The 14,985-nt window shown below is 42.9% G+C and overlaps 1 protein-coding gene across 1 annotated transcript; it reads right to left on the bottom strand.

Moving 5' to 3' along the window:
• Nucleotides 1–9,508: 9,508 nt before the first annotated feature.
• LOC101765487 (B3 domain-containing protein Os02g0683500) lies at nucleotides 9,509–11,661 on the bottom strand. Its single transcript, XM_004976535.3, has one exon. It carries the CDS (start codon nucleotides 11,027–11,029, stop codon nucleotides 9,800–9,802), a length of 1,230 nt encoding a protein of 409 aa, XP_004976592.1. The 5' UTR covers nucleotides 11,030–11,661; the 3' UTR covers nucleotides 9,509–9,799.
• Nucleotides 11,662–14,985: the final 3,324 nt, after the last annotated feature.

Here is a 14,985-nt window from a genome sequence, read left to right on the forward strand (position 1 = left end):
CTGCCGGCTCGAGATCTCGCCGGGCATTGGTCGCGAGGAGGCGGAGCCGGGTGTGGGGAGGGAAGGAGAAGGAGGAGGCCGCGGGGAGGGGATGAGGAGGTGGCGGCCGCGAGGAGGGGAGCGGAGGAACGGCAATGGCGAGATGCAAATCGGCGGCGTCAGGTTGACCGTGCCCCGTGCGGGAGGGGATTTTCACCCTGCAAGTAGTTTGTGCAAAAAGATCCTCAATGTATCTTATAATTTTCGGTAGATTTTCTGTGTCTTGGATTGTTTACCGAAAACCCCTAGAACTTCAGAGTATTTGCAAAAAGCTTTATAGGTACCTAAAGAAGAGCACAAAATTTTCTTGAAGTTCTTCTCTCGATGCTCTTACGAGCATGTATGTAGTGTCAACAGTAGTCAGTACTGTACATGGTAGTATGCACGCATACTGCTACAAAAGGCTGGTGTGGTGATATATATGGGCACACATAAATTAAAGCTGCCAGGGCCGTGCCTGCGCATGGACTAGTTGTCTTGAGCATGGACGCGCTGCCTGGCGAGCTACTCCAACCATCCTGCCGTCTTTTAGCGGCCGGCGGCTTCAGTTTCTGGTTACCCATCAGAGAGCTGAGCAGCAGCAGCAGCAGCTCCACGCATCGATCGGTATGACTCATCAAGGAGAGGTGCGTGGCGTCGCAGCTCTTTTCGTGCGTTTTCTTGGAGCGTGTGGCGGCCAAAGGCTGGGGCACTTGTCGCTCTCATGTTCGCTGTTCGTACCAAAGCTATTATTTCGGTGCCCTCCCGGAGTACAGCGTGCTTTGGATGTGTGTGGATTCATGTTGCGGGGGGCCTGAGGCTGCTGCTATGGTGGGTGGTAAACATCTTGTGTTGTGCTGTCCATCATATGTCAGTGGCTCAGTGCTCGTAGTCCTGTAAAATTTGCTGAACGAGAAGTCGATCCAAAAGCGAATGAACATGCGCATATGCTGGTACACGTTAGTTAGGTGCAAAGTTCTGAAAGGCTCGCTTTGACTGACTTCAAGAACGTACGCATGCAGTGACTTTTTAAAAGTACTTGTTTGTTCTGATTTTTGGGAGCACTTGTTAACTGGAAGCATCTTAAATTCTTAAATGATTTTTATCTAGTGTAGTATGGTAAAAATCCAACAAATTAAATATAGGCGAGTATTCTTAGGGCGAGTTTTGTAGAGCTTCGATTCCCACCGAAATGGCTCCGGCTCTGGATCCTTCGATGAAGCAACTTCTTTGGTGGAGCTGAAGCTGTTTTGGAATAACATTTTGTAAAATGACTCCTCCAATTTTCTAATGAATAGATGAGATGCCAAATGTCCACTATACCCTGACTAATTCATTTGAAGGTACATATGCATTTTATATTTTCTCTCAAGTTATACAGTGATCGCATGAGATGAAAATCATAAATAAATAGAATTATAGATTAATCATTAATTCCTCATTTTTTAAATCTTTTTATTCATTTTTCTCTTTCATTTTATCCTTTTACTCTTTTTTTCTATTTTCTTCCTTTTTTAATCCCTATCCACGACAACCACCCCATGCCTGTTTCTCCCTACCTTCCTCCCTTCATTTCTTATCCGCCCCCGACGCCTCGCGGGTCCTGCTCCACGGCGGAGCCTCTGCCGCTATCGTTCCCCAACAAATACATCCGTCTAGGCATGCGCTCAGCCTTCCCTCCTCCCTGATCTCTCCTCCCCCAAGCTGATCTCCTGCACCATGGATGCAGCCCGCCTTGCCATGATGCAAATGCCTACCCTCCACTTGTGTTGGTTGCGTGGCCGGTGGCTCCATGTGCGGCGAGGGCCGAGGATGACTCCATGGCAGCGATGATTCAGGATCACGTTGTTGTGCTCCTTCCCAGCACCGGTGGTTCCCCATGCGACCGTGCCATGCCACCGCCAGTGAGCCCCATGCCGTTCTTCATCCCCATCGCGCCGCTCTGTCGCATCTCTTCCTCCTGTTGGCACGAACATGCTCTGTCCCTTGCGCATCCCGTCACTCCGCCCGAGGGTAGCATCAGCCTTCAACATCTCGGTTGTTGGAGAAGCCGGAAGAGCCACTATATTTTTGGCTCCTCCCCTCCAATTGATTTTTGGCTCCGGCTCTACGAGGGCTTCACCAACGAAGCTGTTTTGAAAAGAGCCATTTGGTAGGGCTCCTCCATAAGTCAGTGGAAAATCCGGTGGAGGAGCCATACCAAAGAAGTCTTTATATAGCTAATAACATGGCATAACATAATATTCACAAACAGACAATAACAAAAGTTATCTTAACAAACTCGACGGTGGTTTTTGGTGGGCTAATAATGGTAAAGCTTAGAGATAGGTCAACATGTATACTGCTTGCATTGGTTTTCTATTGGAACCTGGGAAAAAGAGAAACTGTACATGAATTTTGACCAACCAACTTTAACCATCTCGCCAATACATATGTGTGTCATAATAGTCAAAACAATGATACGCGGGAAATCACAATATATGCATTTGGAGATGAGCAGCTACTCGATGTCTTAACCATTTCCTTCGGTCCTAGACATGAAAACTTCGCGGTTCGCAAACTGAACTCTCAAATTAAAGAGGTCAGCCTTAGGATCTAAGAAATTTGGAATGCATGAAGCAGAAGGGTTTGCCAAAAATGTTCAGCATTAGTGACAGTGTAAATATAGATAGATAGATAAATAAATAAATACAACAGTACAACCTTACTACGCATTTAGCACAAACAATTCCATCATTTAGAGTTTCTATTCTTTTTTTCCTTTCATTGCAAGATGTGACCAACATCTCCAATTGTGCCTTCGATAAATTAATTAGAAAAGTAGCTTTGCATCCGCCATCGTATAAAAAAACACAATGAAAAAGGACCATCATATATGGTATCCACAAAAGGAGCCCATGGAAACGTGCCTACCAGTTGGTGGGTAATGCCCACTTCCCACCTCCCAACTTTCCTTGTTTTAATCTTTCTTCCTCCATAACTTTCTATATTTGGAAATCTATTAGGGCAACTTATTCACAAAAACTTTTCAGTAGAGTGCTGCAAAAATAAACTTACTCAAATTAGAGTTTTTTTGAAAAAAAAACTCATTCAACTAAAATTTGTTCAATAAGTTACGAAATTTCAAGCCAAAAAGGTCCTTGATAGTCAAATTTACACAAGAACGTTTTTCTTCAAAGGGGGGATGTATAAATATTTAAAATATTTATATTTTTTTCTAATTTTAAAACATTACATCTTTGTTACATTTACACATATTTTGCACCAGTAGTTATGGTCAAATTATTTTGTGCTAGTCCATCATCAACTCGTGCTTCCACACATGCTAGTGGGTTTTTGGAGACATAAGTATTAGAAATTTATTTAAAATATATGGCACATATCTAATAAATTCACATATCGACGGGCCCTAGCAATTCTCACGCATGCAGTGAAAGGGCCTCTAGCCTAGTGTTTAGAGCACCTGAGTAGCACCCAGTAGGTCGGGTTCAAATCCCCGTGGAAGCGAATTAAACAGAACTGCAATAAAAAAATTATAAAAAATAGGTATGCGCTTCCCATGTTGACTTCTGTAAAAAAAAATTCTCACGCATGCAATCGTATCCCTATATTTACCTTCGAGATACTAGACCGGTAGATCTTAAAATTTACAAAGCCACCACGAATGACTCGCTATCGATGGGCACATCATCTACCAATGAAAAAATAGGGTTGTTAATTCTTGGAATAAATCTAGCAAATTACAATCACCTATACAGACTGAGGGGGTGTTTGGCACACAAGGGCTAAAATTTAGCCCCTGTCACATCGGATGTTTGGACACTAATTAGAAGTATTAAATATTGGTTAATTATAAAACTAATTGCACAACCCCTAGGCTAAATCCCGAGACGAATCTATTAAGCCTAATTAGTCCATGATTTGACAATGTGGTGCTACAGTAACCATTCGCTAATGATGGATTAATTAGGCTTAATAGATTCATTTCGCGATTTAGCCTAGGGGTTCTGCTATTAGTTTTGTAATTAGCTCATATTTAGTCGTCCTAATTAGCATCCGAACATCGGATGTGACAGGGTTAAAGTTTAGCCCCTATCTCCCAAACACTCCTTGAGGCGAGAACGCTAATCCAAATGGACAGGATCCATCGTAAAGAGCCTAACCAACTGAGCTAAACTCATTTTGATGTATGTTAAATACTCTAACATAATGCTCATATACATATACTTATCTTTATATGATCATGATAGACTTTATTTGTACTTACTATGTACACATTTCATCCAAATCATAGTTTTTTCCTTTGGATCCCACCTTCATATGTGTTTAACATGTGTTTCGCTAAATTTTAGTTTGAGGTATGAATTTAACCTGGAAATCGTTATTCTCACCACTTTCTACATACATGAAACATGGTCTACATGGTGACACATATGAACATATCATGCATGCATAGCTTAGGTTACTATTTTTTATATTAGCAAGGGGGGACAATTGTGTAATTTAGAATTACACATTAATGTACTTTGGAGTGATAGATGTAGGTAATATAGATACAAATTTAGAGCGTTAATTTAAGATTTACTTTTTATAATAATGATATAGGTGTGTAATTTAAAAAGAAGATTGTGGGGTTATTTTAGGTTATAAATTCGGGTGTTACTTTAGATTATATTTTGTAATCGCAGAGGTGGATACCTTTTAAAGAATATATATAATAGAGCCAATGGATACAGTTACCAATGATGATTAGTATCTAACGTTTCTAATTTTTATGAGGATTAATGTGGGGACTCAAAAAATGAGTCTATTACTAAAAGTGATCGTGCTGTCCGAAATAACTCTTCTGTGCCTACAGAACCACTATATACACGCAAGAGAAGCGAGAAGTTCCGGTTTGTTAGGAAATGAAGTAAACTCGTTCATCATGGTATAGGATAGGCTTAGCTAGTTATTAGGCCTAGAATTTAGGCAATCGGTAGTCAATTTCAATTATCTGGTTTGACATTTAAACCATGTAAACTTCAATTTTTGAAGATTGACAATGATCTAAAGACCATACGGTTTGCCAAGGAAACACGATACATCAAGCGGTGTCAACCTTCACAACCGTACTCCGGATGATTCGTATTTCTCCTTAGCTATGCTCCAGTTAGGGTTTCACTTTTGGCACTGTAAGGATATCTCTCCTACCGACGACCCTTCGTACACATGCGCTTTATTTTCCATACTGGTCGTTCTGCATCTCTGAATCGTGATGTCTTCTGTTCGTTATATTGTGCTTATTGACGATTCATTGCACTCGGATTGGAGCGACCATATGCCTCTTAATTGTCACAAAAGGCCGTGGTCCGTGGATTGCCTTTTTAAAAAAAAAACACGTAGAAAACTTACCTGTGACAAGTGTCACGTAGTACGATACAAAGTTACTGTGCCACAAGAGACAATTTACCAAGCCATGCATGCAACCAAGGACCTGGCATATTGGATTCAGAAAGACGAGTCAGAGATAGTAAAAGAGGGCTGCACAGCCATAAATTATATTTAAAGCACCATGCGTAGCATTAGTTACTTAGCGGTATATACGACTACAAGTATACTGCGTTCCACACCACACTATACAGATGAAATCAATGTGCCGTCGTCTCTCTCCACTCTTCTACTACAACATATACACTACCGTAGAATTAAGATTTAAGAACAACAAAAGAGTGAAGGATTTTGCAAGAGTGAAATGCAGAAACTGCACCGAGATTTGCTACCCAAAAGAAAGAAATAATACAATTCGATGAAAGCTATCTGTCTATGCGTACTATGGAAATCTGGCTATGCATGCATGGACAAACTATCGAGCCGGCTAGTGCTGATTCAGTGCATCGTCTCGGAAGTACATCGATCGCCAATCTAGCCTGCTGTAATTTTTGCGCACACCCACACACACGCGGGCGCAGAGGTAAACTAGGACTCCACCACAATTAACGAACATGCATTGAATCAACCATATTTTGCATATGCTTCATGCATCAAGTTTGCCACTCTAAGCTTATTAGCTATTATTCCATCCTGGGGGTGTAGTGTGGCAAGCAGCTGGTGCAGACTGTAGTACATGAGCACGTCCATGGTCCTGATCACTGCCTACACGCGATGAACCTTCTTAATTTGCGTCATGTCCATCAAAAAGGAGTATAGTGCTATACATGAAAAAACATAAAGATGAGCTAGCTGTTGCCACTCAAGCATGCATGTCTATTCGGTACTTTTCGAATGTAAAAGGCAGGCATCATGGCTACAATCCATGTGTTAAAAAAAACTAGTAAATATGAAGTTAAAAAAAGTGTTTCCAGATTCCAACATATTTATACCAACACACATAAACCACAAAGGTCATATCAGATTTCATTTGCAAAAGGCCGGCTTGCATGGATCTGGTGTAGCTTTAATTATTTCTCTCATAATCTCGTGTACAAATGCTGATACCAAGAGCATTTGGATTAAATTAAAAGGACAATCTATCATGTTAACTTTCTATAGTTTTAGATTCATATAGTAATACAAAATATCTAGCATTTATATAGCTTTCACATATTCAGGAACCATGCAAATAAAACATATATGTTGACGAATGAGGTGTGAGATAAAATATATTCAGAAATGATGCATCCAGCCTAGCTTATAAACTTATAAAGTAGAAAGAAATAATGAATGAACAATATTCAAACATTTTTGCTCGCCACTATATTATATTGGTGCTTCACCTCCATTTCCCAGGCTCATTGGTATCGACTATCAAATTTTGCAATTCATTCCAGTCTCTGTTCGAAGCTAGCTAGCTTTGCAGTACAAAAGAATATGCATTTGTATACTGTGCCTACCCGTGTAAGTGAACAGTTAGGGAAATTGGTTATAGATTGATACTAATGGCTAGATTAAATAACGTGACATTATATATTAATTTCAACTTAGCTCTTATATATGGTACTAACAGCAAGTCAGCAACATGTATGCTATGGGCTACAGAAAAAAATAAGTATACACCAAATGAAGAATATGCAAAAGTAGTTTGCTGAATCATTTCTAGGAAGGGAGAAAATAAATCAAAATGTTCCTATGAAGGGAGAAAATAATTTATGAAAATGTTATGGTTGAGACCACTGAATGCTCCTGACAAAAATGAAGGTAACTTATAAATTTTAGCCACCAAACACTAGTTAGAATCCATAGTCCAAACTGTGAGAATGTATACACCCCTAGCTAAAAGGCTGTGCAGCATCTAGTTTCAAATAATGGCCAAACTCGTCATTGGATACATGATGACTTAACTCAGTTGTGTAGCTACGTTAAGGTCTATAATTTTCCTAATTAGTTGAAGCTTTAGAAAAGATTATTATACTCACCAAGCATTCAATAATTTGGTTCATACATGTTTTATCAACAAATGGGATGTTGAAAGTGTTATGTTGTAATAACGCTACAACTAAGAACAGTTTGCAGATTCTGAAACAGCCTGGGGTACAATCCCGATCTACTATTTTAGGCAGTTTTGTTCAGAAATATATGCATGGAATGGTTTGCATAGTGACCAACAAGTTTGAGTTAATTGTCAAACAGGTGAAATAAAAATTGCTCCTCAGCCTTCCAAACTTTAGACACATATCACCCATCAACTCTTCATGAAGTATATATTTGTACAAACTATGCCTTGCATGAATATAAATAAATAATAAAAGAGGAATGCGAATGTGTTTTGTACTTGTCCAGGTAATAAAGATTGGGGGTGGGGTGGGGTGGGGGGGGGGTGCAGAAATTCAGTTTCACCATTTATGAACAAAGTGATAACTACTACACAATAATTAGCATTGCAATTCAGTTATGTTTATGCAATAATGTGTATGTGATAAAATGTGTGTTCCATTATAATAGTAAAGAGGGTGCAATTGGTACTTGGTGAATGGTGATGATAATCAAAATTGGCTACAGTTTCACCTCAAGTTCTTAATTGTCTAAACGTGTCGGTAAACCTAAGATGTTTCTCTTTCTTTTTTGGGTACAAAACACAAGATGCATTCAATATATTGTATCCAACAGTAATAATATTAATGGAGGATCTACTTCTATATTCTTTGTGAGAGGCCACAAGAGGCTGTTCTACCAAGGATAACCCCAGGCACGTCAACAACCATGTATGAAGTTGGAGGTTCAGCATGCACTGAGTGCAATAAGTCCAGAAAAGAAAGGCGAATTATTGAACAAACCATATGCAAAAGGAAGAAAGAAGAACAAGCAAACACATGCATATAGACACTGCCCTTCTCTTTTTTACCTCTCCATAACTCCACATTGCCTTTTCCAGCCTACAACGTACCAAAGGTACTTTTGTCAGCAGACACAGCATCTATACATATCTATTCTAGTCTCACCAGTGCAAAAGGATCCCCCTCCTACACCTTGCTAGTTATGGATACCTATTCCGGAGCCAGTACGTGACCTTTGCCTCCATTGCTCCCAGCAAGCACACACGCCCGTACCTACTCACTGCAGTGAAAAAGCAAGAGGAAAAGAGACGGTGATGTACAGGCTCTCTCTCTCTTCCTCACTGTCTCACACACAAAGGACAAGAACACAGAACGCAACCAAGACTACTCCAAGAGAGAGAGGTGCACATCGAAGCAGCACTGTTCCTACTACTACAGCAACAGTAGTGAGGCCCTCCTCCCCCATAAATCGTTCATCAGACCGTACAAAGAAGTTAAGGCCAGTGGCAATGCTCCTCATCCTCCTCCTCTTTACAGACTGCCAGGGGCCATAAAGAACTCTTGGAGTCTATACCACTCAAAGCCCAGACAAACCAAACTACATGTAATTTGGCCCGCGACAGGGGTTAATTCTCAGTTGACCTTGTAAAAACCTCAAGATGAAAAATTCTTCCATTCTGCTGGTGCTAGTACCTACCATACAATCTACTATTATACCAAGATGCACCTTGGTATATATGTAGAATGGACAAAGAGAGAGCAACAGTATAGAAAGCGCTTGCCGGTGAAAGCACGAAAATGAAAACAAGAACGACACCACAAACATAAGAGATGATGAGCACAGTACTGATGGAAGGAGATGAGAGGATTTAGAATTTAAACATCTGACCTCCAATGCGCGTAGCCAGCTCCATGGCTTTGCCTGCCGCATTGTTGACTGCAGCTAATCCACTGTCAATGCTGATGTCTCGCCATGCTTTGTGAGATCCGTGTGGCTGCAACTCCAATCTAGGACGAGAAGAGATCATACATATGATGCAAGGAAGGCACAATGCATATTGCACCGCACCTATGGTATTACGTTTCAGATTCTTGGTACTGATGCTGTGAGGAGTGCAGATTTGGAGGAGTGTTATCATATGTAGGGACAATCACGATTGTCCAAACAAACTACATAAATAGCAAGTTACCATATAGTAATGGAAACGAATCGCGAGGGCAAAAAATGGACCGATCAATAGAGGCGAAGCAAAAACTGAGTCAGATTTGGAAACCATATGAAAGCATTAAAAATTGATTAATTCGACTAACTTCTCTCTATATATTGTCAAGCCAACACAAGAATTTGAATGGCCGAAACAAAAATTGGAAAACAAAATGTTAAGAAGCTAAATCCTATCATAAGTTATAATGGAATCCCAAAAGGTGAAGAAGATGAAGAAGAAGGTAGCAGGCGGAAGGAAGAATTGTTCAACTTTCCTTTTGTACGCTCCGAATCGATCGAGGTGGCCTGATCGATCTGGGACCGGTCACAGATCGAGATCCAGTGACGAGTGCGCTTCTCTCTTGGAGGAGGACGATGACGACGGCGACGAGGCTGCAGAGGACTCGGCGCCAGCTGCAACGGCGCCGCCGTGTTGAGGCGTTTCGAGGAACCTCAACGGCCCCGGCCTCTGCCATCCCGGCATCCTCAGCGACAATGCGTCGGTGTCTTGGCTTGACTCGCCGGTGCTCGGTTGCGGGTTGTCGAGGTTGACTCCGAAGAGGCGCACGCGCTTGGCGGCCGCCGTCGGGCTGTTGACGAGCGGTACGGAGTCGAGAACCATGGGCAGACCCGACGTGACCGCGGGGCTGGGCTGCACCATCATAATGTTGTGCAGAGGTGGAGGCGGCGGCGGCGGCGGCATGGACGCCCGCGGGGGCATGCCGGCAGAACCGAAGAAGAGGAGCTGCCTGGCCGGCGCGGCGGCGTTGATGTTGCGGAAGTCGAGGCCCTGGCGGAAGCGGTGGTGCTCGTAGAGTGTGGCGGGCGGCGCGGGCGGCATGAAGAAGCCACCCGCGCCGCCTCCCCAGGGGCCGTACGGCGAGGCGACGGGCGCCATGGGGAGCGGGAGGCGCGGCATGCGGTGCGGGTCGCGGGAATCGGCGCGGCGCTTCCAGTCGATGAAGAGGCGGTCCCGCGCGGCGTCGCCGGCGCCGCGGCAGAAGGAGACGGTGTCCCCGGCGTCGAGGCGCTTCTCCTTGACGAAGCGGCTCCAGCCCTTGGTCATGACGTAGCTCTGGCTGCTGTTCCAGTAGGAGTAGCGGAAGCGCCAGAGCTTGCCGGCGCGGTCCTCGAAGCTGAGCAGGAGGCCCTTCTCGTTGGCCGCGGCGTCCAGCGGGAAGTACTTCTCCGCGTGCTGCTTCGGGATCACCAGCCGGTTGAGCTTCCCCACGTCGCTGGGCGTCACCACCTTGTCGAACATGTGTTCCTTCTCGATCACCTCCACGTCGTCGCCGCCGCCGCCGCTCCCGGACGCCCCGGCGCCGTCGCTGGAGCGGAGGGCGGCCGAGCCCGACGCGGACGCGGAGGCCGCCGCGGTGGGCGAGGACGACGACGAGGCGGCCCCTCCTCCCGTGCTGCTGGCCGCCGCAGCCGCTGTCATGAAGGGGATCTCTCGCGGGGACGCCTCCTCGTCCTCCTCCTCCTCCTCCGGCTCCTGCTCTTCCTCCTCGTCCTCCTCTTTGGAAAACCTACTGGAAGAGCTCGCGAACTCCATATCTACCGCCTACGCGGCCTCCTCTTCGTCCTGCTTGGATGCCTTCCCTTTGGAGCGGCCCGGGCGTCCCTGTTGCGGCGGCTTCGACACGACGCGGTCCAGGCGCGCGCGGCGGAGGCGGGGTGGAGGCTGGCTTGGTTGCTTGCTGGGGAGAGTGAAGAGGAGGCGGGGGATCTATCCCCGATGAGCCTATCTATATCTACCACGCCCCTATCTGTCTGTCTCCCTCCCCTTCTCTCTCCTCTGGCTGTGGGTGAATTTGACTCGGCAGCTAGCTAGCACGACACGGCCGATCGGGAGGGGACGGGAAGCGATTCATCTGCCTCCCTCTGGCCTTCGCATTGACCGCGCCCGCTTGGAGCCGGATCGATCTCCGCCGCGCGACGCGTCGGAGGAAGAGGAGGCAGGCTGGGGCTGGGAGAGGGATCGATGGGACGGAGAGAGAAAGTGTGTGGTAATTAAGTGCGGTTGTTCTCTCTCTCTAGCGACTAGTGGCGGGCGCTTGCTTGGGAGGGGTAAAGCGAGCTGCGGGAAAGCTGCTAGCTGCTGCCGCGTTCCCACAGTGGGGGAGGGAGAGGAGCCCAGCCGGCCAGCCCATGGGCGGGGAGGGAGGTGAGCTCAGCGCAGCTGCTACTAGGGAGGGGGAGGCACTGCCCTAGAAGATTCCGGGAAGGTGACCGGGGACACACAGCTCGTGTTAGTACCAGTAGGAATGGTGTATTGCCGTTGTGCATTTCTATTCTGAGAGTATTGTACTGTTGGGCATGGAGTATCGTACTGCATGGTCCTACTCTTTGCCTTCTGGTTTTTTTTTGGTCTTATTGAATACAATATATCGTACACTGTTACCGAGCGAGCGAGCTGTGCTAAACCATAAACAAACCACCGATTCGATCTTAAGGATGAAATTTCAAGGAACTGACAAAACTCGCAGTGGATCAACTGTCTTCCGTTTAAATATCGATCCATGGGTGCATTATTTTTTTTAGGCAACTGGATTTCCTATCCCAATTTACGATGTCTGGTCATACAGAGAAAGTCGTTGAACAAACCAGTGAACTTTTAGTACTAGACAAAGAAATGTTGTGCATATACAAGTACCTCATTTCAGAGCCAGTGCACAAGAGAACAAAGGCTAACTGCATGGGTCATTTGTGAGTACACGCTACTGCAGCGTCTTCTTGAATTTTGGGGGCAAAATTCAATTCATATCCACGGTAAAAACCGAAATGTGAATTGCCCGAGTTGAGACCGAGCAGGTAATTAGGCAGGGGAAAAGTAGGTTTGTAGTACTGCACTGCAGCTAGCGCGGCTCAGTGTAGCTAGCTTTGCAGGGAGGACGGCGGGAGTAGGGTGGGGCCCATGAATCAACTGGTTGGGCTCATGTGAGCTCGTCCTTGTCATGATATGGGGATCAAGTATGACACGCATGCCAGCCGCGAGACATGCCCTCTGTAGACTCTGATCAGATCGTAGCTGTGCTTTAGAACCAAGCGATCAACCACGCGAATGAAGGCCGTCTCTTTCGACCACACATCGCTCTCGCGGATGCGGAGGCGGAGATAATCACATGTGCTGCGGCGCAGGACATGTTTGCGCAGCAAATTCTGTGCAGTCGCATATGCGATGAATAACATCTCGTCACCTAAACCATTTAAATGGTCGGTGAGAGGCCAGCCAGCCTCTCAAAAATTTAGTTGTCGTGTGTATGTATTAGTTAACGTGGGATCTTAGCGCATGCATGCCCGAACTCCTAACCTGCATGCAAACACATGCATGCTAGGGTCGGTTTTTTTATTTTTTTTACTTTTCCACTTTCATTTTGTTTTGTTTTTTTATTTCTAAACCTTTAATAGATATTCTATTTTAACCTGTATATGCATATATTTATTTATTTATTTCCTACTTATTTCATCTTCTATTTTTCTTTTCCTTTCTTTTTCATTTATTCCTTCTAACTCTCTCGCATATCTTTACTTCTTTCTTTTCTAATTATTTTGTTTCCTTGACTATGCTAAGTTGGATTATTTTATTTTCTTGCTAAGGTTGGTTTGGTTTTTGCTTTCTTTGTGTTTGTTCAATTTTTCTATTTCTTTCCTTTCAATTTTTATTTTTCCCCTTTTAATTATTTCTCTTTGTATATATATTATTTTCTTTTTCTTTCTTTCTTTTTGATTATTCTAATTCTCATGTGGATATTCTTTCTCTGGATGGCTTATTTCATACGTTATATCATCAATCTTTATATATTATATTAATAGAATATAACCGATTTTTCCCATGATGAAATTAAAGTATTCAGATCGAAGAGAAATTCAATGTTAAACTACAATTTTATTTTCTTTTCTTCTGCTTTTGTTATCTTGTGGTGCCCTTTTCTTTTTCTAATTATTTGTATATTATTTATTTATCTTTTATTTCATTTGGTATATTATAGTTTCATTTCCTTTTTTATTTTTAGTTCATGTTTCCTATATTATTTTCTATTTTACGGATTAAAATATTGTTATATATTTATAATGTATTTGTTCTAAATGTACAATTTTCTATTCGATGAGTTCATATAATTTGTTCTATGTGTATAAATACTTGTTCTGTGGGTTCCTACACTTTGTTCGAGTTACATAGATTTTTTGTTCCGTGAGTTCATATAAATTGTTCGACATGTACAACTATTTTGTTCTGTGAGTTCGTATAATTTGTTCCAGGTGTTGACATTTTTGTTCTGTAAGTACATACAATTTGTTTGATGTGTATATATGTTTTGTTCTTTGAATTCATATAATTTGTTCAGGCGTATATATCTAAGAAATTTTTTTGAATATGATTAAAAAATAGTGATAAAAAAATTCATCCAAACATAGTCAACTGGGGTCTTGTTTTGAAGGTTTCAATTTTAAAATCTAATGGTGCAATCGAAATTTAATTTTGATTTCATCTTTAGTTTGACACTCTCTTACGCAACGATTTGTTCATGATTTAAATATTTTTGTTCGCACTGTACAATTATTTTGTTCATCATGTTTAATTATTTGTTCATAGAAAATAATCATTTGTTCGTGATGTTCAATTATTTGTTCGCAGTAGCCAAAATTAATTATTTAATATGAAAAAAATAAAAAAAATCTCAAAACATAGTCAAGTGGGGTCTTATTTTGAAGATCTTGACATAACAAACATCATGGTGCAATCAAAATTTAGTTTGGATGCTCGGTTTAAGATTTATATATTTTTTAGCTTTGAATTTGCATGCATGTGAGTTAGGTCATGATCTTGTCCTTTTTGCATGCACCCATGCAGTCTTTTTTCTCTATCTCCTTTAAACTATATATGCATGCACTGACATCTGACTTAAAAAAGCTATACTGTCATATAGGGAAGCAAGGACCCACACTAAAACAGTTTAGGGGGAGCAACGAACTGTGCTAAAACAATCTAATTAATTGGGCTGACACGTGTCCAGCGCACACTTCTTGAGGCGATGGTTGCTGATCTGTCGCCTTCCGCGGCATATAGCCGCACCACAAATTTTGCCCCCAACTTCCGTGTTTGTAGGGCGTGATTTGTTGCCTTCCCAGCCGAGCCTGGTTGTCGAGGGTCATGCTGGGCGCATGCAAGAAGTCGTTGTTTGGTTACTTGTATGCGCTTAGTCTAGATGAGATGAGATGGTGTTTGGTTTCATGTATGAGTGCACGTAAGGAATACGAAACTGCCAAAAAAAACTATTTTATGATATTATATTATAATAATATCTACTTTATCTTACCAAGTCCTAATTTGTTTTAAAATAAATTAAAATCACATAATATGCATTAATTATGTACTAGCAGCATCATTAAACTGGACTAATGTCCGCATGCCGCGAGGGAGCCAGGCCTAGCGGTGCTTTTTCATCTGGCCAGCCAAGCCTGACGCAGAGACAGGTAAGTAAACAAGCTAACGTGGCATCCGAAGAG

Source organism: Setaria italica, chromosome VII (assembly GCF_000263155.2).
Source record: "Setaria italica strain Yugu1 chromosome VII, Setaria_italica_v2.0, whole genome shotgun sequence".
Classification (NCBI taxonomy): domain Eukaryota; kingdom Viridiplantae; phylum Streptophyta; class Magnoliopsida; order Poales; family Poaceae; genus Setaria; species Setaria italica.

Excerpts from the sequence above, each read along its gene's own strand:
- LOC101765487 (XM_004976535.3), bottom strand. The coding sequence starts at position 11,029 with ATGGAGTTCGCGAGCTCTTCCAGTAGGTTTTCCAAAGAGGAGGACGAG.